Below are 25,717 nucleotides of genomic sequence, written 5' to 3' on the forward strand. Positions count from 1 at the left end.
ATATAACATGTGCTTTATACACATTAAAATTTTTCTAAAAAAATCAATATAAAACTACTCCATGGCGAATGTGTCTGTCAGGAAACTAGGACCTGAGAAGATAAAAAGAACAAGTGGGAGCAAAGGTTTTCACTGCATGCCTTTTGGTACTTTTTGATTTTTGAACCATGGAAATATTTATTCAAAAATTTAAACTGGTAATTATTATGCCTATGTTTGCAAGTAAATGTGTTTGCATATATTTTTCTTTAAATGGACTTCAGAAAACTTATCTGGCAACAACATGAGTGAAGAAGAGAAAGAATGCAAGTATCAGTACAGGGGAAGAATCCTCCAGGCCAAAGAAGAAGAGTCAGACCTAAAACAGGAGGTGGGGGGGTTGGAAGGTTAGGATTGGCGAATAAGGAAGGGATGGCCAGAAAAACTATCGCAGTGATGAGAGAGACCAAGTGAGACAAACAGATGGAATGAGAAAGTGAGAAAAAACATGTGCGAGAGTGTGGCTGGGGGCACGGTGGTACACAGTTGACCCGTGAACAACAAGGGTTTGAAGTGCACGGATCCACTTGTACAGGGATTTTTTTCAATAAATACGTACTACACAGTCTGAGGTTGGCTGAATCCTTGGATGTGGAACCATGGAAATGGAGGGCCACCAGTAAAGGCACACGCCGATTTTCAACTGGGCGGAGGGTCGGCACCCCTAACCCCCATGTTGTTCAAGAGTCAACACTGATTTGTCATATATAAGAAAATCTGGAGAGGAAATATGCCCCGCAGCTAAGAACTTATATTGAGAACTGGAGGTTTGAAGGTTGAGATAGAGGCAGGATAATCCTAACAGAAATGTCCAAAGAACACTGGACCTTCTGATCTGGGAGAAGGGAGAAGATCGAATGTAGGGATGATAATTTGGGAACTCTCAGAATCTGGGTAATAACTGGAGCCAGTTATGGGTAAGAAAACGGAAATGACAGGAGGACAGAACTGTGCTGACGAACGAAGGGGGTGGTGATGAAAGGCAGGCCTGTGGCGGTGACTGAAGAATGAAGTAGGAGAGAGGAGCCAAAAGAGGACGTATCACGGAAGTAAAGGAGAAAGAAAATTATACGGAAGAGTTGGCCACAGCATCAAATACTTTTGTAATGTCGAGGAAGAGGGTGACTGCGACGAGGCTGCTTGGGTTTGGCGATCAGGGGGCAGCTGGTAACCAATGAGAGAGCTCACTGAGCCACATGCAGATGAGGGGCAGAATCTAGGCTGCAAGGGCTGAGGAATAAGCGGGAAGAGATTGTAGACAGGGCATACAGGCTATTTTTTAGAGAAGTTTGGTAAAGAGGAGGGAAATCGGCAGCTGGTCCACGTGGCAGGCACGGTGGAAGGTGGTGGCATAATGGGAAGAATCTGAATGACGCAAGACAAGAGGGGTGGTTCTAGGGAAGAAGGCGGAGGTCCAATCCACTGTCCCATCAGTTCAGAACCCCTGACTGGAATCAGTCCATGAGGAAAAGGATCACTTTGAAAAGGATGAACTATGCTTCCTCTGAAATACAAGGAAAGACAGAGAAAGGATACTGAGAAATTTCCAGGTTTCTAAAATAGGTAAAACGTGTTGTAATTTTCTCTTTATGTTATGTGGCAAAGGTTGCCTGTGGATCACGGAAGGTGTGAAGCACTGTCCAACAGAACTTTCTGCAGTGATAGCAATATTGTATACCTGTATCTTCAGTATGGTAGCTACTAGCCATACGTGGCCATTGAGCATTTGAAATGTGGCTCGTGTGACCAAAGTGAATTTGTTGTATTTAATTTTAATTAAAAAAACTACATGTGGCTAGTGCTATGGTATCAGATAGTGCAGATTGAGGGGTTAGAGGATGCTGGAAAAGAAGGTAAGTATGGGCTTCCCTGGTGGCGCAGTGGTTGAGAATCTGCCTGCCAATGCAGGGGACACGGGTTCGAGCCCTGGTCTGGGAAGATCCCACATGTCGCGGAGCAACTAGGCCCGTGAGCCACAACTACTGAGCCTGCACGTCTGGAGCCTGTGCTCCACAACAAGAGAGGACGCGATAGTGAGAGGCCCACGCACCGCGATGAAGAGTGGCCCCCGCTTGCCGCAACTAGAGAAAGCCCTAGCACAGAAACGAAGACCCAACACAGCCAAAAATAAATAAATAAATAAATAAACCCAAAGTTAAAAAAAAAAAAAAAGAAGGTAAGCGTCACTGTGTGCAGTGAGACAGTAAGCTAAGCATAAAAAAGCTGCCCGGGAGCACTGCTTTTCCTTCAGTAAACAACATAAACTGGGTCAGGAATGGAAATTCATCTCAAGTCACTGAGTTCCTGAGTGACTGCAGACAAGATCAGGCTTCTCTTCTGCTATCTGCAAAATAAAAACTGGAAGCATCCCAACAATTTATAGAAGAAATGTCCTTATAGGAGGGTCCAGAACAGCAGTAGTTTAGAAATGCAGCCAATAGCAGGCTCTAAATTACCCACTAAAACCGGTGACCGAAAATTAATGGACAGTCAAAATCCACAGATAAGCCCCTGACTTTATTGCTGGACTTTTCCCAACATTCTCACCCTTCAGCTAACGAAAAAGCATTTCAGCTCACCTCTACTTGTTGAGTTACTAATTAGCGAGGAAGGGCAGACAGGCAAGGAGCCTGGGCTGGGCTCATGATCAGCCGTCAGCAACTCTCTCCTCAGTAAGGAGTTTGCTGTGCTAAGAGTGGCACTTACATCACAGGCATTTAACGCTGACATGAGGTAACTGTTTCATATTCCACAGGGAAAACTTAAAATCTTATGTGAGGATATAATTTAAGTGCTAAGTGATATTCTAAGAAAACAGGTCCTGTGTACATTTTTCATCTTCCTTTGGTGGAATGTCCACAAAGGCGTTTTTTATTTTATTTTCTTTCTTTCAAAGGCATTTTTTAAAAGACTACCATTATCACTCAAATTGCATCAAATTCACTCCCCATTTCAAAGACAATCTAGCAATTCTATACCTAGAAATTTATCTTACGATAACAATGCAAAATCTGATGGAGGGGATCTCAAAAATTGTTTTAAAAATGATGATGCAGGAAGATTGAGAAAAAAATTGCAGAAAATGACTGAGGCTATTTTTACGAGTTTACATAAATCAGTAAGGATCCTCTAAGAGACCCAATACATAAATGGGCAAAGAACACAAACCAACAGCATTAACCAAGGAGGAAATATGACTAACAGGCATGGACAAACCTCCCTCTTTTCCATTAATAACAACGAGATATCATCATGTGGTCCCATCTATCAAACTTTTCATTTGCGAGCATCTATTGTTTCTAAGCTTAAAGTCATTCCCTCTTTAGAGGTTTGATATATATATTTAACTTGACTTTTCTCTATTTAAATTATTTTTACTTAAATGGTCTTAATTTATAAATACACAGTTGATCCTTGAACAACATGCGTTTGAACTGTGCAGATCCACTTGAACATGGATTTTTTTCCAATAAATTTAGTATCTGTATTTTCATTTTACAGTTCTTTAAATTAAATAAGCGATGGGGAAAGTTTGTGTTCATTAGAGATCACAATATATGGAATCAAAAGAACTGGGTTTGAGTCCTGATTCTATCCAAATTGTTTCACCTTCCTGCCCTTGGGTGAGACATTTATCAGTTCCTTTGTTTAGAGGCAGAAATAGCAGTACGTAGATTTTCCACTGCCTATAAGGGGGTGGAGAGGGGGAAGTTAGCACCCCTAAACCCCTGTGTTGTTCAATGGTCAACTGTACTTAAATTTATAAATGTACTCGATTTACAAATGTACCTAAAGGTTAGGAAGATTAGGAAGGCAATCATTCAGAAATAAAGAGCACTGAAGAACTATGTTAAAATCTAATTTTTCTGATACATTTTCCAAATATGAAAGTAGGAAGAGTATATATAAACTATTAACAGTCTTTAAAACTGAAGATGACAGAGTAATCTGATCTTTCCAAGGACAATAGAAACCACCAGAACTTAATTACAGTTTGAGCTCTACAAATGTCTTGGCCTCAGTCCATGCTAACTTAGAAGACAGCCAACCATTTGGGGCCACAGGCTCTTCTTAGGTGTCAGCAGGAACAGGACATTCCTGCTGGGTGAAGTCTAAGCCATGCAAAGAGGATACAGCTTCTAAAAGGAGGATGTGGTTAAGAAAGGAAAAGAATACTTAAACTGTATAAATGAAAAGAAAACTTATCACTCCATCAACTAAAATAATATTTTAAATGACAATAATAGTAATAACTAACATACATGACACAATATGTGCTGGGAATCATATATACATACACACACACACAAACTATATAGAAGGGATTGTTAATGGATGGATGGATATATATATGTATATATACATGTGTGTATGTACATATATATGTATATATAGGTGTGTATATATATGTATATATAGGTGTGTATATATATGTATATATAGGTGTGTATATATACATATATATGTGTATATATACATGTGTGTATATATACATATATATATATCCCATTTTTTTTTAACCTAATTCATTTGGCAACAAAATCTGATCTGAATAAGTAGAAAACTATTTATAATATTTATCCAACTTGTGTAGCCATGATTATATTTTGCTACAGCAACAGAAATGTGTTCAATTATGGGGTGTTGCCCAGAACCTTTCTGGAGTTATTGTCTTATATGCTATCTATGAACCATATTACTGTTTAAAATGGGAAATATTCCAAATCCCAAAATACATTCATGTTAGGAAGTGTAGAACTGTATTCACTCCTTTAATCCATGCAACTTTCCTTTGACATGGGTACCATTATTATCCCCACTTTACAGATGAAGAATGAAGGCACAGGTCACATACAGTAAATAAAAGAGCTGGCATTTGAAACTAGACAGAATGGCCTCAGAGGCTGTGTTCTTAACCCTTCCACTATAGTTTTAAAATGTTCTAAGTAATTTTATCATGTAGAATATTTTTGATTGGCATGTGTGACATTATCTGAAGCAGTTGACTTCATCTTGCTCATCTGGGTAATATCTATGACCCCATTCTTACCCATCCCATCAACTTAACAAGTGTGTCCACCATCTAAATTTGAAGCTCTGAGACCTGGGTACAGGTACTCTGCTAGAAGGATTACATTTATAGCAACACATCTTCAATATATATTGGATAAAATGTTTAAATCTAACTACTAATTTTTGACATTTATTAAAACTATACAGACTTGAATAAGAGCTTGAATAGTATTTAACAATGGGGGTGAATTAGTTTCCCTAATCATCAATTGCATGAGTTTGCAAGATGGTAAAGAGAATATATGTACTTTATACATTTTTTCATTATTTTTTTATCCATATAGCAAGTCTTTGAGGTGGAATGAAGTCTGTCAAATGGTCTTTTCCTAATTTTAAAGACGAAGCAAATATTGAATTATACTGGTTAGCTCAGTGTCAACATGAGACCAAGACTTCAATCTTTCACTCCAGGAAGTACATAAACCATAACTTGAAAGCACATAGTCAAAAGATGTTTGAAATGGAAATATGTTGGGGTCCTAGAAGCATGGTTTGTGTAATCACACAGAATATCTCTAGTTAGAGTCTGTGTTAGACTAAAAGGGGTGAGTTGGCAGGGGTGGGAGAGAGACCTCTGACAAAAACATAATGAAAGGGAACATCCGTTCAAAGACCACATTTACTGGAGAAAAAGAGGCCATTCTGGAAGTGAGAACAGAGGTGAAAATTACTTGGACAGTTTATTTATTGACTATTAATACTAAAAACAAAGCAACTGATAAAATTTTGCCTTACTTCTCATTGCTTAGAAGAAGAAATTATTCAATTTTGCAAACATTTCTGAATTTTTCTTGCATGCCAGATAATTTGCCAAGTGCCTGGGATACTTAAAGAAGTTCAAACGCTGAGATGGAAGGAAGCTCTTGAGCTCTGATCTCTAACAGGAAGTGTCCAAAACTTCCTTTCATGGTATACAAAGCCCTTCACGTTCTGATCTCCAAAGGGCTTTGCAGCCTCACCTGTCAGAGTAACAAAGTTAGCTATCATCTCTACTGCTTTTCAGCACTTTACATCCTTATCTGCCTTAACCAGATCTTCACTCTTCCAGGTATTTCCAGTTGCCAAGTCCAGGGGAATTCTTTTGTCCCATATCATCTGTCTCTGACATTTCCACCTTCCACTTTTTCCTGGCTCTTTCCCTTTGGGCAGTAAACATGCTCATTTATTTACATACAAAAAAACCCCACAAAAAACCATAAAGACTTGTACATTAGCACTGTATAGTTCTTTGAGTTTCAAATTACTGCTTGTATGGAAAAGGTGTTGATATTACCTCAGGATGATGTTAGTTGGTTAGACTCTAAATATAACATGTTATTTTATTTTAAAAATATCTAGCAAACAGCCACTAAGAACAGCCATATCTGTACAGCCCAACAATATCACTTCACCCTAATCTTTGCCAAGTGAACCATGGCTAAAAAACTAAGAACAACTAGACTGAATTCAAGGAAAGTAACCATAATGTGCACCTCAAATACCATTCCAATCCAGAGAAATACCACACAGTGTGCTGGCAAAAAGGTATCTGCAGTGATGAAAATTTAATAGAAGGCTCATAAATCTCTAATGAGACTCTAATCCGGAATCTTCTAAGTTTGGCCCATTTAAAACAAAATCACATAAATACTTTCAGTCTTATCAAATCTTAATGTTGCACAACAAATATTAATTCTTGTGGATGAGCTATTATAATATTATTGAGTGTTTTCATGTGCTAAAGGCTTCACATGCACTAGCTCATTTAATCCTCATTTTATTCGATGAGAAAGTTGAGGCACAGAGTGGTCAGAAACATGCCCAGGGTCACTCAGCTAACAAGCAATGGTCTGTCAGACTCTCAAGCTAAACTCTTCTCCAGTGAACTATAATGCCCCTCATAAAAGCCTCTTTCACTTGGCTTAGAAAATCAGTTTCATCACAGGCCTACCTTTCTAACTGGTCTTCTTCCTTTAAAAAAAAAGTTATAATGCATTTCAAAAAGAATAAATAATATCTAGATGATCATGTATCCAGCACCCAGAAGTAATACATTTGAATTTTACTATATTTATATCAAATTGTATAAACAAGTAAAAACATAACATGTAGAGATGAATTTTAATTTTCCCCCCTCCCTAGAAGTAACCACTATGCTGAAGTTGTGAATCTTTATACATCCTTTGTTTTTAAATTTCACAGAAATATATCTTACTGTAACATCCTTAGTAACACATGAACCTAACTTAATATATATTTCCTTTTATGATTGTGCTGTACTGTAGTTTGTTTCATCCATCAATGCTGCAACAAACATCCTTATTTTTCCCTCATAGCAACTGATACTCCTTCCACTAGCTTTGTATGAATGATCCCACTTCTCTGCCACTAAACTAAACTTTGGTATTGTCAGATCTTCCAATGTTTGTATCTAAAGTAAGGTAATGCTACCTAATTACTATTTTATTCATAATTTGCATTTACTGGATCACTAGTGAGGTTTAATATCCTTTGAATGTCCTTAGCCATTTTCTCACATTTATGAACTGGCTATTCATAGTCTCTGCTGATTTTTAAAATTTCAATTGATTTGAAAGAGTTCTTTTTATATTCTATACATTAAACCTTTGTAGCTTATAAGGGCTGAAAATATATTCTCCAGTCTGTGGCTTGCTGTGGTAGGCTCAATAATTATTGTTCCCCCACCACCATCCAAAAAGAGGTCTACATCCTAATCCTGGAACCTATGAATATGTTACCTGAAATAGTGGAAGGGACTTTGCAAATGTGATTAAGAGTTAAGAATCTAGAGATGGGGATATCTGTCTGGATTATCCAGATAGAACTAATATAATCACATAGGTCCTTATAAGAGGGTCAGAGACAGAGGATAGAGAACAGAAGTTGAAGTGATAAACTTTGAAGATGGAAGAGGGCCATGAGCCAAGGAATGCTGAGGACCTCTAGAAGCTGGAAAAGGTAAAGAAACAGATTCGCCCCTAGTGTCTCCCAGAAGGTATGCAGTCTTGCTGACCCCATAATTTTACCCCAGTAAGACCTATTTTAGACTTCTCACCTCCAGAACTATAGGATCATTTCTGTTGTTTTCAGCACTAAATTTGTGGTAACTTGTTACAGCAGCAACAGGAAACGCATACACTTGCCTTTTACTACTGACTTGTATGTTTTGTGTTTAAATCCATCCTACTCCAATATCATTAGCATAGTTTTCCATATTTTCTTCTGTTTTTTTCTTCCAGTTTTATTGAGACATAATTGACATACAGCACTGTACAGGTTTAAGGTGTACAGCACAATGATTTGACCTACATACACTGTGAAAGGAGGACCACAGTAAGTTTAGTGAGCACTCGTCATCTCATATAGATACAAAATGAAATTGGAGAAAATTGTTTTTCCTTGTGATGAGAACTCTTAGGATTTACTTTCCTAACAACTTTCATATATAACATACAGCAGTGTTAATTCTATTTATCATATTACAAATTACATCTTTAGTATTGATTTATCTTATAACTAGAAGTCTGTATCTTTTGACTAACTGCCATCCAATTCCCCCTCCTCCACCCCCCACTCCCCGATAACCACAAATCTGACCTCTTTTTCTTTTTGACCTCTTTTTCTTTTTGACCTCTTTTTCTATGAGTCTGTTTGTCTGTTTGTTTTTGAAGTATAATTGACCTACAACACCATGTTAGTTCCTGGTGCACAATATAGTGGTTCAATATTTCTATACATTTCAAAACAATCACCGTGAAGTCGAGTTGTCATCTGTCACCTTACAAAGATATTACGTAATTACTAACTATATGCCCGGCACTGTACATTTCATTCAGGTTTGTTTTTCACATTTAGGTTGCCATTAATCCATCTGGAGTTTATTTTTGGTGTTTGGAATAAAGCAAGATTCAAATGGTATCTTTTTCCATGTAAAGAGCCAACCGTCTTTCGTAATAGCCCCACTGAAATGCTATTTCTGTCACCTTCCAAATTCCATTATTCACGTAGGTCAGTTTCTGTGCTCTCCTATCCCACTCTTCTATTGGTCTCTCCTTGCACTCACTATCTTAATTATTACTGATGAATAATGCAATATCTATATTTGGTAGGACAAGTGATCCTGCCTATTGTCCTTAAAAATAATCTTGGCTATTTTGAACCCCTATCTTTGCCAAATTAATTTTAGAAGGAGCTCGTCATGTTTTACCACCACCCCTGCAAAAGACAAAAGATTCTATAAGCATTCTGCCTGAAATTTTATTAATTTGGGGAAGACTAAAATATTTACAATATTGAGTCTTTTCATCTATAAAATCTCTCTCCATCTTTTATGTCCTTCAAGAAAGTTTTTACAATTTTCCTCATAAAGAACTTACTTGCATTATGTTAGATTTATTTCTAAGTATCCTATATTTTAATTGCTATTTACCTTGTAATTGGCAACTTTTAAAGATTTCATATTAATCCTAATAACTTGTCTGTGGATATTCTTGACAATTTTGCTTCTTCCTTTATAACTTTTTTGGTTTTAATCTTATTAAAGTGCCTAGGACTCCAAAATAATGTTGAATAGAAGTGGTGATAGTAGAGACCATTGTCTTCTGCCTGAATTTAAAAGGAAATGCTTCAGATATCTCACTTGCAAGTATGATGTTTACTGTAGGTTTTTGTTGGCCTTCATGTTCAAAATGTACACAGTAGTTACTGCTATTAACTATATATGAGTTCATCTGAAAATTTAATAGTAACCAAACTCCTCTACACTTTATAAAGTCATTGCTTCCCTTCATCTGTGGCTGGATTTACAGTCATCTTCTATTTATAGCTGTACCCCTCCCTTATTCATTACTCTTGCACAGAAAGAATTATTGTCTCGCCAATTCTTATTCCACCTTTTAAGATCATTTATGTCATCACAGTCATAAATTTCATTTGAACTTTTTCTACAACCTCGTGTTACAATGTTTCTTTTGCTTTGCCTGCTTATAGCTACCAGGATTGGATTATACTTCAAAGGAGGCCAACTTCCATGCCAAGCTGCCATGGAGACACTAAAGAAGTAATGAGAAGACTGCTGCTCCCATGGAAATGCAACAAAAGCAGGTTACCCCACACACTACTAGACCAATGCTTAAAACATTTTACTTAATGTTCCCCACCCACCTCTAGCCCCTCACCAACTGTTTTGGGGACTGTTATATGGCATAACCTTATTGAAAGCTAACATACCATCTTATTCCCTCAGACCATGTGAGGCCTAAGACTGGACACATTGCTTTTCATGTCCAGTTAGGAATATGCCCAGGATACTTATTCTGTTGAAGTGGAGGCTGTCAAAGATGTAAAAATACCTGTTCTAACAGTTTCTTTACAGATGAGTTAACTGAGGTCAAAGTAAACTAGGTGATTTGTACAAGGTCACCCTAGTGAAAAGGAGAACTGTAAACTATGCTCGCAGCTCCTTTCACTGTAAAATGACTGCAAATTATGCATCCATGGACCTCTAGAATGTAACGTATGTCTGCACAGATAGAATTCAGCCTGGAGCAAACTGTCATTTGCAAGACATACTGATCTTGTATGAAGATGAAGTGTTAGGATTCCTCAATATTATACCATTATGACACTTTAGCACTAAAAGTCACAGCATGACTGGGAATGCCAGCTACAAGCAACACCCTCATAATTCTGCAGTTTTAACTAATAAAAGCAAAAATCAAAAATTTAGCTCATATATACATAAAGTTAACTCAACTGGATGTAACATTTCCCACAATGAATCCAGAATCACACTGGATTGTGGCATAGGCAGTAATATTAACCAATCTATAGAAAAAGGCATATCAATTCCTAAGTAGGAACACAGTAGGGGGACAGGGGCCGTGAAAGTAATCAGAGAAGCAGGATAGATACAGGATAGTGTGTCTAGAATTTTCCAAGGAAAGGAGATACAGAATCTGGAGAATGCAAACAACTGGGGAGGTGGGGTGGGGGAGTCTCTTTTGTGGGGAATATTAGCCTAGGTAAACTACTCAAGACATCTACCTAATTTTATCCAAATCTTAAAATGTCTGATGACTAATTTCATTTCCTGGGTTCTTCCAGAGAGGCAGAAAAATGCCCAGGACAGAATTCTCAAGTATTCTAGTCACTAGAATCCACCTACTACAAATTACCAGGTTGGCCTTCTGGTTTACCTATCAATCTCCTAGGTCTGATCAACTCAGGGTTTCAGGGCCACCAGGGTGAAGCATGGTTGACTTCACCAAGGAAATGTTACCTGTTGAGGCTGCTTCCTGGACAGTTTGCAGATCTTTACTGGGATGCCCAACCTCACCTCATATTCCTTCCATTTCACCACCAAACCTACTGCCTAAACGTGGCTTCAACAAAGACCTTTCAAAGATTCAAAACATACCTGGTAAAGGCATTAAGAAAACTTATATGCTCTCCTTACATAAACTGAATACACTCTTTAATCAGTTCTTGATGTGAAAAGGCTATAGCTCTCAAATCCTTTCCAAGAGGCACCTTTATCTACACTGCCTGGATTCCACAGGATGAAACCAGGGACATGCAACTGCACAGTTCAACGTATGTAGAGATGTTTCTTTTCTCTGTCTGTATTTTTACTCCTAATTTTAATTATTTATTTTTGACTTCATGAATGTGGAAGAAAAGTAACTCCTCAAACAAAAATAGTAATACCATTCATTTGGAGCATCTAAGTATCTGTCTGCTAGTTTGACCACTAAAAATTGCTAAAAAGTTCCCTTCCCAGTAAATGCAGACTACTTTCCCATGCCTTTTTCAGCCTTATCAATACTTGGAGAGACGGACCAAAACACATTCTTTTTTTTTTTTTTTTTAATCCAGTTTTCCTCCAATAGACAGGAAGCATCAGTAGCCACTTAGTCTTTCCAAGTTGGTGTCTAAAGGCCACTAAGAGAGACCGAGGCTCTATTTTTATTCTTGTTCCTCAGCCAAGACTCTATTCTTACCCTGATACCAAGAATACTCTCTCCAGGAATGCCTTGAAATAAGACTACATTGCTGGGACTTCACTGGTGGTCCAGTGGTAAAGAATCCGCCTTACAATTCAGGGGACACGGGTTCGATCCCTAGTCAGGGAACTAAGATCCCACATGCCGCGGGGCAACTAAGCCCATGAGCCACAACTACTGAGCTCATGCGCCTCAACTAGAGAGCCCACGTGCCGCAAACTACAGAGCCCATGAGCTCTAGAGCCTCCATGCCACAACTAGAGAGAAGCCTGTGTGCCACAACAAAGAGCCTGCCTGCCGCAACTAAGACCTGATGCAGCCAAAAATTTAAAAAATTAAAAATAAATAAATAAATAATAAGTCTTAAAAAAAAAAAAGACTACATTGCTGAGGTTGGGATCGAAGATCCTGAGTATGATCATCACTCCTGGAGTCAGCTCTGGTTGAAAGATCTGACTGAGTCACTCCTGTCACCATGTAGGGCTTCTAGTCATCATTGTGTAAATCTCAGCTTTGACCAAATGCTCCTAGGGAATCATCGTAACTAGACATCTTGAAAATATTCCAGATCCTTACTACTTCCTCTGCAAAGACACCACTAACTAGGAACCCGGAATGAAAGTCCCAGAATAGCTATCCTGTTTTTCTCACACTTAAAATTCTGAGTAACTATGATAGGAAGGAGAAATTACTTACTCTATAAATGTAAGCCTCCAAGGTGACCCAGATAAGTCTGCACACTCTAGGCAGGAAAGCCCTAGTTTCCCCAAAACATGGTTTGAAATCAATACCAACTGTGTTCCATGACTTCAAGTAACATTGCAAACCTAAGCAGCAGACAAGCTGTCATGTGACTTATCTAGCAGAATAATAAAATGATCAGGTTATTATTTTTATTAAGCAGCTCTACCAATTACAGCCATGATACTAATAGCTAATACTTATTGAGCGCTCACCATGTGCTAGGCATTTTACAAGCACCATCACATTTAATATCCCAGTGGCCTTACAAAGTACGACTATTTTTTATAGATGAGGAAACTAAGTAACTTTGTCAATGTCACCCAAAGTCATTAAAGTATTCATTTAAGCTCAGGGCTATATTACTCTACTTCCTAAATTTTGCATTCTGATCAAAAAAAAAAAAAAAAAAAAAAAAAAACAAAACAAAGAAAGAAGAAAAATATCAATCTTGGGAATTCCCTGGTGGTCCAGTGGTTAGGACTCAGTGCTTTCACTGCCGAGGGCCAGGGTTCAATCCCTGGTCAGGGAACTAAGATCCCACAGCTGCATGGTGTGGCAAAAAAAAATCAATCTTTCATTAGTTGGATTTCATGCGTGAATCTCAATTTTACAATCTTCAAGCAAGTTACTTACATTTTTATATTTTCCCCTGTATTATTTCTTCCAACTTCATGTCATCATTCATGGTAATTAAACTGGACGAGAAAAAGTCTTATAAATATGCATCGGCGAAGTACTTACATAGTCAATGGGCTTGAGGGATTTGACTCTAGATGTTGGGCAGCCACAGGAAGTAAGGTCAGCATACAGCCCTTCTTCTAACACACACTGATGATTAGAAATGTCCTCTTGGTAATACAGGAGCCAGCTGAAAAAACAAGCAGTGAAACATTCAGTCAAAGTGCATCAGTTGGCAGTTTGACTCGTCATCATGCAGTGGGAGCCAGGGTAGGAGGAGGACATAAAACTCCTGGTGCTGGTCAGCAGCAAATACCCAGAGTCAGTTTGGAAAAAAAAAAAAAAAAAGCTACTACTATCACCTATTGACTGCTAACCATGTGCCAGACTAGGTACTCTGCATGTATTATTTCACTGCGTACTCATTACTTTATGAGGTAGAAACAAGTGAGGTAGAAAAGTTAGGTGATTTGCCCAAGATTCCCCCAACTATTAAATAAATTTGAAATAAAACATCTGCTGTAAGCTAAAGACATTAACTTCATTCAGTGTTTTCAAGTATAAAAACCTGGGATCAAATTATAGTAATTATTAAGTACTTTAACAGATTAGAAATTCTTTTTGAGAAAAACAAAAATTTGTATCCTTATTTAATGATGAGTTTGCTTTCAGTCTAGGTTGAGTTGGAAGCTAGACTCCTAAAATCACACAACAGTACTTAAAACCTGTCACCTGCATAGCTGATAGCTAGCGGAGAGATTTTTAAAACGAAATGAACCCTTTAGAATCTTCCATAGCAAATTATCTTCAACATAGCACTCATCAAAAGCTTGGTTAAGACATGCCATTTTGGAAAGAAGGGGCACAGGGGAGAAATGAATTGACTGTTACTACTTCAGCTTTGGTGTGTTTAAGTTCTAGCTCTATATTTTAAGATCACCAGAACTGTGCCCTAGCTATACGAGGTTAACTTTAGATAACCACAGAAATGCTCTGTGACAAAATTTACTGCCATGTCTCCTACGTAATAAGCATTTTATAGCCAATATTTCCGAAAGGTTTTTCAATGTGTTGGGCATGCAGCTAAGCCCTTACGTGCATTATTTATTTAGTCCTTATAAGAATCCTTTGAGCTAAGTACTGTTATTAGCCCACATTCACAGAGGACGACACTGGGGTGCAGAGAGATGGTCCAATTTGCTTAAGATTACCTAGTGGTGAACTGGGCTCCAATCCTCATCTCTGAAGCATCCCCGGTACTTAAACTATCACCATGCTTCCTGTATTCTTTTATTAAAACTATAGTTTAATAAACTACACATAAATCTAAATAAAATATATAAATAAGATGTACATTTTGTATGTAGTTGGCCCCCTGTATCGATAGGTTTCCTACCTGCAGATACAGAGGCACGACTGTAGTAAGCCACTTTATATAAGGGACTTGAGCATCCACGGATTTTGGTATATGTGGGGACTCCTGGAAACAATCCCTCACAGATATCAAGGGACAACTGTATATATAAATTATATATATATATATATATACACACACACACATTACACTGAAAAATATGTGTACACTATGTATAAATTACATATATATTTATTTATAAGTAAATAACATACACATTTCCTACATGAAGCAACACATACGACTAATTTGTCCTAGACTTCAGTGTCTAGGACAAAAACATTTCCCTCCAAAAAACAAAAAAAACTCCAGTGCTTCCTTTTACCAGAAAATTTAAACTATATCTTGCAAAATACTTTCTTTTTTCTTAGAGAAGAAAATTCAAGAGTCAAATACTAGGAACAAGACTATTTCAGGCCCTTGATATACATATTTCTCACTAAAGAGTTGCAGATAATCTATTTAACTAACCGTGTCCTACTTTATGTGTTTTCACATTGTAAAACTTTCATATCCTTCTTGGAAGTAAGTATAAAAACAGTAACAGATGCAGAGAGGTTCAAAGTAGTAAGAGTTATAGGAAATCAGAAAGGGAAAAGACTGTTTGATTTAGGGTTAATCAAGAAGGTTAACAGAGGGAATGAGGATGGACTGAACCTTGAAAACATATATGCAGGTTAGTATTAAGCAGGGTTCACGAACTTACGTACCTGCAGGAGGTCAGGCAGGTAATATAAATGAGTAGTGTACCAGATGAAAAAAAATTGGCAATATATCCTATGGTACACTGGGGAGCACATATGCCTCTACTCAACACCAGCTAATTATCCCCAAAGGTGAATGTTTCCCCAGAGTTTCCAAATCTTCTGATTTTTAAAGAGAAGGTGAAAAACAGGTTCTTCTGAAAAAATATCCTAAACTTAAGTATTGATACAAAAAACTTTTTAAACATAGTGTTTAGGCCAACCAAATGACATCTGCTAGATTTACCTGAAACCTACCACCTTTGATACAGAGCAGGGGTTAGCAAACTACAGCATGTAGGCCAAATCCACCCCATAGCCAGTTTTCCAACAGCTCACAAGCTAAGACTGGTTTTTGCATTTTTAAACGGTTTTTAAAAATTAAAAGAAGATTTTGTGATATGCGAATATTATATACAATTCAAATCTCAACATCCATGAACAGAGTTTCACTGGAACACAGCAATGCTCATTCGTTTATGTATTGCCTATGGCTGCTTTGGTGCTACAGTGGCAGTGCTGAGTGGCTGGGACAGAGCCTGTATGGCCCACAAAACTGAAAATATCTACTACCTGGCCCTCTGCAGAAAAAGTTTGCTGACCCCTGGTACAGAGGGTAAGGAGGAAAACACATAGCCAAGGAAATGCCCGAAGACAGGAGGAAAGGAGGATAGTACAAGGATAGAATGGAGCATGGATATGGAAAATGAGACTCATTGATGGTAAATTCTGGAAAAGGAAGAGTTTGAACTTGATCTGACTGGTATTAGAGAGTGACTGGGATTTAAAGAAGAGTAGTAAAATATTAAGCTGGATTTTGGGACAAATAACTGGGCTATGATTGGTTTGTGGTAAACACTGGAAATAAGACGACACTGGGGGACTTCCCTGGTGATGCAGTGGTTAAGAATCTGCCTGACAATTCAGGGGACACGGGTTCGAGCCCTGGTCCGGGAAGATCCCACATGCTGCGGAGCAACTAAGCCCATGCGCCCCAACTACTGAGCCTGCGCTCTAGAGCCCCTGAGCCACAACTACTGAAGTCTGTGTGCCACAACTACTGAAGCCTGCGTGCCTAGAGCCTGTGCTCCGCAACAAGAGAAGCCACCGCAATGAGAAGCACACGCACTGCAACAAAGAGTAGCCCCCGCTCGCCGCAACTAGAGTAAAGCCCACGTGCAGCAACCATGACCCAACGCAGCCAAAAAATTAATTAATTAATTAATTAAAAACCAAAAAGATGACACTGGAGTGTGGCTCATTAGGGGGCTGAAATTCCTCAAGTGGAAGATGGGACCCCTGTCTCTACCGGTTCAAGAGAAATGGAGGAGAACGGATGAATCCAAGATATTTTGAAGGGAGAAAAGAGACTTTGATGAGTTATTAGGTAGATAACTTGACATACAGAGATGCCACTGTAAAGATACATACACTTAAAAGTGGCTAAAATGATAAATTTCATGTTATACATATTGTACCACAATAAAAAATGATACATAGAATATATATTAGAATATAAATGGAGAATCACATACAGTCTCATATACATGTGACAAAGGTCCAGTACGTTGCCGCAGTTGAAAGAATACAGAATAAAAAAACAAACAAACAAAAAAAACAGCCCAACAATCCTGGGTGTGACATTTGGTGTGTGACCTTGGGAAACTAACTCTGAATCAGGAATCCTCATCTGTGAAATGGGGACAACAAATACTTTAAACAAACAAAAAGTTTTTAAATTTTTTTAAATTTAGGAGTAATATGTCTTATCTGGACAAAAATGCTAATTTTTATAGCATTCTATTATACTACACAGTAAACACACAATATAAACATTCAAAATATTTAGGAAATAATCTAAGATAACAATGAGAAAAAAAAACCCACCAAAATGCTCCCAAAGTTGGCTAATCAGCATTCTATTTCACAGTAGCTTGTAATACAAGCTGGGCAAAGATCATATAGGCAAATTAGCAGTTGACTAATGATTAAATATGTTTATTTCACTGTATACGCAAAAAATAAAGTTAAATCTCTGTAAATTTAAAAGAAATTTAGTGATGTAAACAACAGCAGAAATCATTCCATAAGCATACTTACCAACCCCGAAGAACTTTAAAAGAACATGGTGTGAATGATGAAGTCAAATCCGAAATTTCTTTGGTAAAATCTATACATTCACCTTGGAACCCTGGTTTACTGAATGCTTTGAGCTGTAACAGCAACAACACAACAATTAAACAGAAAACAGTTGCTTGACACCATCACAAAGCAAATGAAAACCTTTTGTTTCATGTACTTATAAAAATTCAGCAAAATACTAGACTCGTGTTTTATTTATTAACAAGGAATCCATGTTAAGGATGACACTCTCCTTAAACTCACTTTTTTTCCCCTTACGTATTTGCCAGAAATGTCAAGATTTATTTATCATCTCCATCCATCTCTTGCATCAGATACTGGGCACAGAGGCCTAGAAAATAATTCTACCTATAAGAGTAAATCAGAATCCCTCCTCTACTAAAATGTGGTCCTTGTCCATTGTATCAAGCAATTATTATCCCCTGTGGTGAGACTACATGTGTAAAATAAGAAGCAATTTAGTGCTAAACACGAAGGCGGTTTGGATTGGTATGAGGTGTGGTGGCTATGCCCTTTCTCTCCCCAAGCCTTCTTGATCCACAGTTAATAAGAGGGAGAAGGAGAAAGCACAAGCGCATGCCCGTAAATGAGCATGAGGGTGCCTGTGAGACCATAGCAGCAGATGGCAGAGAAGACAGTAATGATGGGATTAGCGGAAGATTTATGGTGAAGAAAGAAAGATGTCTGTGCCGTATATTTCCGCTTACCTTAAGAGTATCTTAAATGCACAGCTTACAGCTTTATATAACTACATGTCTGCTTTAGTCCTTTTTTGTCAAGGAAAATTCAAGAAGTCTCAACTATAATTCCCTTTAGACCAGAGATATAATAATCTGCAACACTAGTGGCCTTGGATCTCTAATAAGTATGCAAAAATGAATGAGGCCTAGAAATATTTCATAATACAGTGGAGCCCTGAAATAACACGGCCCCCAGATCCACCCGGCACCAAGAGGCCTGCGTCGTAGCTAAGAGTGCATCATGATAATCATCTACAGCACCGCCCTCTCTCCTGCCACGGCTGTCACGGAGAACACGGCTTCTTTGAGCAGCTGATGTTCACCTTCATTTTCCCACGGGTCCTCTTAGAGACGGGTGGTCTCTGAGTTCTGAGGAATTGTTTCTTAGCTATCTCATCCTGCTCTGACCTTGCTAGGTCTGATATCAAAGCGAAGCCAAAACCAGAAAGCCGAGAGAACCCATTCCCCCTGACCAACCGGGGCTTGCACAATACAATTTCCTAACGTGAAACGAGGCTGTGTTTGGAGCATTAAAACACCAAGGGACTCCCTGCCTTAAGGAAGTGTGATCCGTCAAGTTCCTACACCATGGTCCTTCGGTGGATACAGGGGATAGAAAGAAAAAGCAAGTCCAAAACAATACAAACCTCTGGAACGATTGATTCCCTGTATAAGAACAATTCTACATGTCCAGGCAAACTGCCCTGGATTCCTTGATAAGAGCGTATATTTTAGTTAGTGGTTTTTCAGACTACGTTTTTTAACTTAAAGGTTTATAAAACATGAGGCTAAAAAGTAAATCGCATTTAACTCCCAAAAATGTGGAGTAATTTCTCCTACAGACAAATATTATCTTTATTCACAATAAGAATCAGAAAAGGCACATGAGAACAGACATCACGGTTGTCTGACTCACTACGTGTATTCCCAGTTTGTTGAATTAATTATATTCATATTGCTGAGCCTAAGACTTACACTTCGGTATTTCACCATGAAGTCGTGAAATGTCAAATCCTGGACAACTGACAATGCAAGCGAATCATACTGCAGATGGTGTATGTAGCAGCCACCTATACTTTTCAGTCTCAGTCATCACACCCAGAAGCACTAAAATTCACACACATACACACACTCACTCTGCCATAAAGTACTGTTTTGATTTGATGATTTAAAATACTCTTTACCCAAATTTAAAAAAAAGGACTATTATATTGACCTGAGTTTATCTTTACCCCCCAAATGAGGTATGGTATTGATACACAGTTCACTCAAGATTTGTCCAACCCCAGAAAAGTAACACCCCATTCCGAGTACCTTACAAATGCCTCAGAATAGAATAATTCTCATAATAATGTCCTCAGGATGGACCACCCGAAACCAACTCTGCACTTTCTAATTGTAATAATTAATCTGTGGTTTCTACCCTTGGTGAAATTAAGTGGCAGTGCCTTGGTGAAAATAAGTCTTGTGAAAAGCTAGCTGGGTGACTCACTATTTTGGTTTCCTTTCCAGGTTAATGGAGAATAAATGTACAAAACAACTCGGATAGGTGGCTTAGAACACAGATGAATAGTCAGATGAACAAGAAATGAGTGTATTTCGAACTATCCCCATTCCTCCGTGCCATGTGAGCATGGCTTAATCCCTACCAGCACCAAATGGAACTGTATGGAGGAAGAAAAAAACAACAGTGTATCACTGGTTTCCAAGGTGCCTTTTCACATATCTATCTTTTATCTTCTTTAGAACTACCCTTTGAAGCAGATATTATCACCCCTTTATGATGAAAATTTTGTAAAATCCTTTGTTTACTATGTACTTTTCATTTATGATATACAGAAATAGATGTAATAGTTCTTCAATATGACAAACTAAAACCTCAAGAACTTAATTACTGAACAACAGTTGTGCTTTCTCAATTTATTTCACAATATCAGAAAAATTTTTGAACGTAATTTTATTTATCCCAATGCTAAAATAATTTCTCTGAGAAACATTCTATCCTGTCTAAACAAGACTTTCTGCAGCCCTTTGGACTTCCCTCAAATAAATGTACTGATTGTTAAACAAAGAACAGTTTTGTTTCCACTCTTCCATTACATCACATTGTCTCATAATGCAGTGCTATGTAGTTTTCACATCAATTACATATTCTATAATAATTTTACTTCCCTGTTTACTCATAGAAGGCTTTCTTTACTTAGGTAAGTACTACCTTCCTGAGTATTTCTGGTCTCTGGATTCTATAAAAATGATCTGGTCGTAGTACCAAAAAAATGTTTTCCTCTACTGCTCTTAAATCTTACTGATATTTGACTAAAACTATTGTTTTCTTATCCTCCATACATGATAACAGTAACCACCACTGTTAAAGATCCTGTGATCGCTCTAAAATTCAATTTGGCCGAATTATCCCATAGAAGAAAATACTCAGTTGCTTTTTCTCAGCTAGAATCATGTATAAAATGGAACAGAGGCTCAGTACTTAAAGAAATCCAAACTTCTAATTATATTTGCAAATGGACTTTTAAAAGATTCAAGGAAAGAAAGGTCCTTGGTTGGGTCAAAGTGGGGAACTGGTTAGAATTTCTAGAGAATGGATGCCTGACTACAGCCTCTCTGGAAACGAAACTCACTTTTATAAGATTTAATCTAGTGAGATTTCTGATATTCAGGACTTGCTAAAAGAGAGAGATGAGGACATTATGAACATAATCCACATTCTGTTTGTTTTTTGTTTTGTTTGGGAAAAAATAAAAACAAAAATAAAATGCCAGCTGCTAACTATGAAGAACTCTATAATGATCCTGTCATTGTATCAAATATTGGGAGTTGGCAATCAGACTTGGTGATCAATCTTCAGCCACAGGAAAAAATAATCTTCTCAATAAAAGGTGGTGTTGTGTGTCCCCAAAAAAGACATATATCATCATAATATGCTTACACATCAGCAATAATATTTTTATTGGCACAACTCTCATGCTATATATTAATTTCTACACACGTATATCTTCTGGCTTTTCCCTTCTTAGGTTGCTTGAGGTTTCCTTTCAAATCACCAGCACACAAGAATTCCCTCTCTGACTTTAACTTGAGATGTAACTTCCTCCTTATACGTTAGATAGGGAAATTAACTACCCCATATGAACACAGCTTCTGCATTGTCAACCTGACTGTCACAACTACTTGCGAAGGAGAAGATACCTTCTAGTTACTGAATGGAACCAGACTATCAGCCAAGATCTGTTTGTTTTTATTTGGGTAAGTGAAAACAAGCAAAACTTTCTGAAAATTTGGTCCAATGGAAATAATAAGGGCTTCAGTACTGGGTAAACTAAGGAGGCTTTGTCTGCATGTTACCAAATATCCAGCTGTCCTACACTAGTCAGAGACCTGTATTTCACAGGGCAGTGGCTGAGCTATATTGAGAAAAATAAGCAGGGCCAATTTCACTGGGTGTTTGCTGCTGCTTACTTTCTCTTCAAGTTGGATTGTAAATACTATAAAGAAAATCCTCTGAGCAATCTGCCCCAAACAAGGAAGTTCATAAGAAAGAACAGGGATGTAGGAGGGGGAGAAACAGAGCTTAAAAGAATGTGATTTTTTTATCTGCACTTAAAACTCAGAGAATGTGCAGTTTGGAATTACCCCACTTTACCTCTTTATCTACTCATGTTGTGTTGATTCATGTGAAAAAGTGCTTTGGAAGTCCACAGTTGGAGTTTTCTAAGATTCAAAATAAAGATCTGGCAGGAAGTGTCTCCAGAACAGCAACTGAGTTATATTCAGAGAGGAAATGTTCCCAATAGGCCTGAGCTAATCGGAAAATAATAAAACCTGGAAGCATTGTGAACAGAATCACAGTTAAACTAAGCTGATTTGAAATATATAAACACTGACATGAACACGAAAAACATACGCACTCAGAGAAAAAGATTCAGTGTTATGGAAAACTAGCAAATTTCAAATATTTAAAATTAATCATTGTATTTGGTTTTCTGAAGAAATTTTTCTAAATTTGTTATTTAAAATGAGACAGAGGAAGCACTGTAACTCATCCCCTTTCTTTTATGGTTGTACTGCTCATATCATGATATATCTTTCTTTGACATAAAATCTTGGAATTAGGTACTAAAAAAATGCCTCTTTTGCTACTTCTAGCTGTGTGAAATGACGCTTACTTAAATTCTAAATCTTTGCTTTCTCACTAATAAATGGGAATAAATCCTGACCTCACAGAGTTATTAGAAGCACTAAATAAGCACAATTTCTAGCCCTCAATGGATAATAAACAAACATTTAGGCTCCAGAGTATTACCCAATCCTTCAAACCATTAACACACTAGAAATAAAAGAGTAGGGTTGCAGTTTTATCAGTGCTTTTAAGAAATATGGGATTTAGGTATTAGAAATACATTTACATAATAAGCATGCCATTTCTCCATGGTAAGTCTGCTCCTCCACAGACAGCATAACGTACTGTGCTGAATATGAACGTGACACCGCGGAATGGATGGGCAACAGGAAAGAAGGAGTGGCAGAGGTTCAAAACGAACCCAAAGTGGTCAGTGCTGAAGCTCTAGTAGGAGAAAAAGAAAGGAACCGTGACAAATCCAGGTCAATATGACCAGTAACAAAGATGGGTACTCTTGTGCTCACAGGTTCCTAGGACGATAGAAGCTGCCCTGCCATACAGACCCATAAAAGTTATCTGAGGGAAAGGGACAGACTTGAGAGAAAGGGCATACGTTTTTAGTAAACAATTTAACAATTATAAGTTAAGAATATTTTTAAACATACCAAATGTGGAGGCTCATTTATCCCAAGTGGTTCCTGAAACATATATTAAAACATTTTAAAAATTATAATCATATAATCACAGCTGTCTTTGAAAGTGCTGAAAATCTCCTTTGAAAAATGAAAAAATATATGGTCTGACCGATTTACTAGGTTCCTTGAACTGGTTAGGACCCTCAAATAATCTACTAGATTAGCTTATAATTTTAATGTTTATTACTAATTCATTTTGAGTCATATTATAGCTAGAAGAAAAATGTGCCCCAATAGTCCATTAGAAAGATAGAGTCTGAACTTGCCAACATTCTCTTTCCCATCACTATCTCCTGGGCACCCTATTGTGCTGCAGTGTTTGTTATTGACCACACTGGCCACACTCTTTCATAACTTCATAATTTTGCACATGAGGAGATGATTCCCTCTTGGTGAGCTGCCTTTTCTGCCCCACTTCCCTTCCTGGCAAAATTGCTTTTATCCTCTAAGACATCACTCAATGCATCCTCTTCTTGAGGAGAGGCATGGTCCCAGCTCGCCAGGCTCTCCATTCTCCCTTCCCCTGGTCCCTCAGCACTGCCTACACACTTCATCTTCTCACTAGTCATACCATAAGCAATTGTGCATATGCCTGTCTTCTCTAAGAGACTGAGACAGGGCAGTCTTATTCATCTTTCATCTCCAGTGATCAGTCCTGTCTGACACAGCAAAGGCACTAAATAAATGCTACTGAATGAATGAACTGATCAAATTACAGAGGCCCTAATCATCGAGGTGCTAATGCCATCTACTAGCTCTCTATGGAATCTGCAGAAACCCATATGCTGTTGCATTTTCTCTATAGATACATACAAAATAACCCAACAGCTCCACTTTATAAAAGCCTGTTCCATGTGTTCAATTGTATGCCATTACATGCCACTGGCATTGGTTATGTTCACATTTAACTCACCAGTTGGATAGGTCGTATTGACATGATTATATTATTTGATCCTCCCCAGTCAAAAAAGCACTTGTATTTCCCTTTCTCTAAAATGTATTGTTCTCCACAGAAGAACTTCTGCTGGTAGGCAACCCATCTAGCAAGATAAAAAGTAAAAAGAACTGAGGTGACACAGAACCGAGTAACCAATAATTTTAAACACCAAAGAAGCTCTAGGTTCTCAGAATAGGAGACAACTTACACGCCACTTTTAACGTGAATGGATCTTGTTTCACTGCCAAAACCCATTTCTTCTAAGTCAGAAATTTCCTGATTTGTAATGTCAATAACCTTCCCACTTTCTAGATCAGATTCAAACAGTGTGATAGAAGATTCCATGAAATTCTAAAAGGAGGAAGAGGAAAGTTTAGGAGAACAATGGTATTTTGTTTTATGGATTGCTGTATTTTAGCAATTTTCACACACTTGTGGGATAATTTTCACACAAATAAATCCAGGAAGAATTTTAAATGGCACTGAAAACAATTTTAATAGTCACTACTCCTATATACTTTAAAGAAAAACATAAGTCTGAATTTACTTTAATCAGGAAAACACATTTTTATGAAATTGGAAATTAGTCAACAGTTAGTAAATTGCCAGGACTTACAGACTATCATATATAACACTAATTGTAAAGGAAACTAAAGTATCACTTGTGCCTAAAAAGCAAAAGCCATATGAACCAGAAAGTAAACACACAATGTACTGTGGGCATTGTGGGAGAGGATTTTATGAGCTTAAATGTAACAGAAAAAATAAAATCTGCTTGACAAAAAAATTGTTTTTTAAAAATTAAAATCAGAGGACACCTCCGTATAGTCAGACGGCATATTTAAAACAAAAATAACAGAAAAATTCTAAGACCCAACTTGACAATCAGCAAAAGGCACCCATAATTCACAAAAAAGATTAATGTTAAAAACAAACAAATGTATAATTTCACTAGTAAAAATAAAGAAATTCAAATTAAAACAGATACAATTTCACTTTTTAAGTTAAGAAAGATCTAAAAACCCAGTTTTACCAGGGAACATTCCTGGTGGAAATATAAATTTTACAGCTACTTTAGAAAATAATTTAGATATATATTTAAAAGACTGAAATTGTTTACATTCTTTGAGTCTGAAATTCCTTTTTTCTTAAGTTTCCTAAAACTAAATGATAGCCAATTTATATGCAAAGATGAATTATTTATCATAGTGAAAAGCTGTACAAAGTGTAAATGTCCAAAAGATTTACAAACATAAACCTTTATGCATCCACTGCTTGATGGAATAAATACAACTAAGCAGAGTTTTTAACAAGCTAACAGTTAAAAATTATATCATACACTTACTACTGGCCAGGAGCTTTACATGCCTTAT

General features: G+C 37.4%; 1 protein-coding gene across 2 annotated transcripts in view; it reads right to left on the minus strand.

Moving 5' to 3' along the window:
- The window catches only part of CRYBG3 (crystallin beta-gamma domain containing 3), a 105,459-nt gene that overhangs the window by 17,782 nt on the left and 61,960 nt on the right, over positions 1–25,717 (minus strand). For both annotated transcript variants that reach the window (XM_068546884.1, XM_068546885.1), the window contains 5 exons: positions 24,553–24,695; positions 24,321–24,447; positions 23,378–23,410; positions 17,796–17,908; positions 13,602–13,728 (listed from right to left, as the gene is read on the minus strand). In XM_068546884.1, the coding sequence (XP_068402985.1) occupies positions 13,602–13,728; positions 17,796–17,908; positions 23,378–23,410; positions 24,321–24,447; positions 24,553–24,695 (543 nt within the window). The remainder of the gene's footprint in view (positions 1–13,601; positions 13,729–17,795; positions 17,909–23,377; positions 23,411–24,320; positions 24,448–24,552; positions 24,696–25,717) is intronic.

The sequence above is a fragment of the Eschrichtius robustus genome, chromosome 6, assembly GCF_028021215.1.
Source record: "Eschrichtius robustus isolate mEscRob2 chromosome 6, mEscRob2.pri, whole genome shotgun sequence".
NCBI classification, from domain to species: Eukaryota; Metazoa; Chordata; class Mammalia; order Artiodactyla; family Eschrichtiidae; genus Eschrichtius; species Eschrichtius robustus.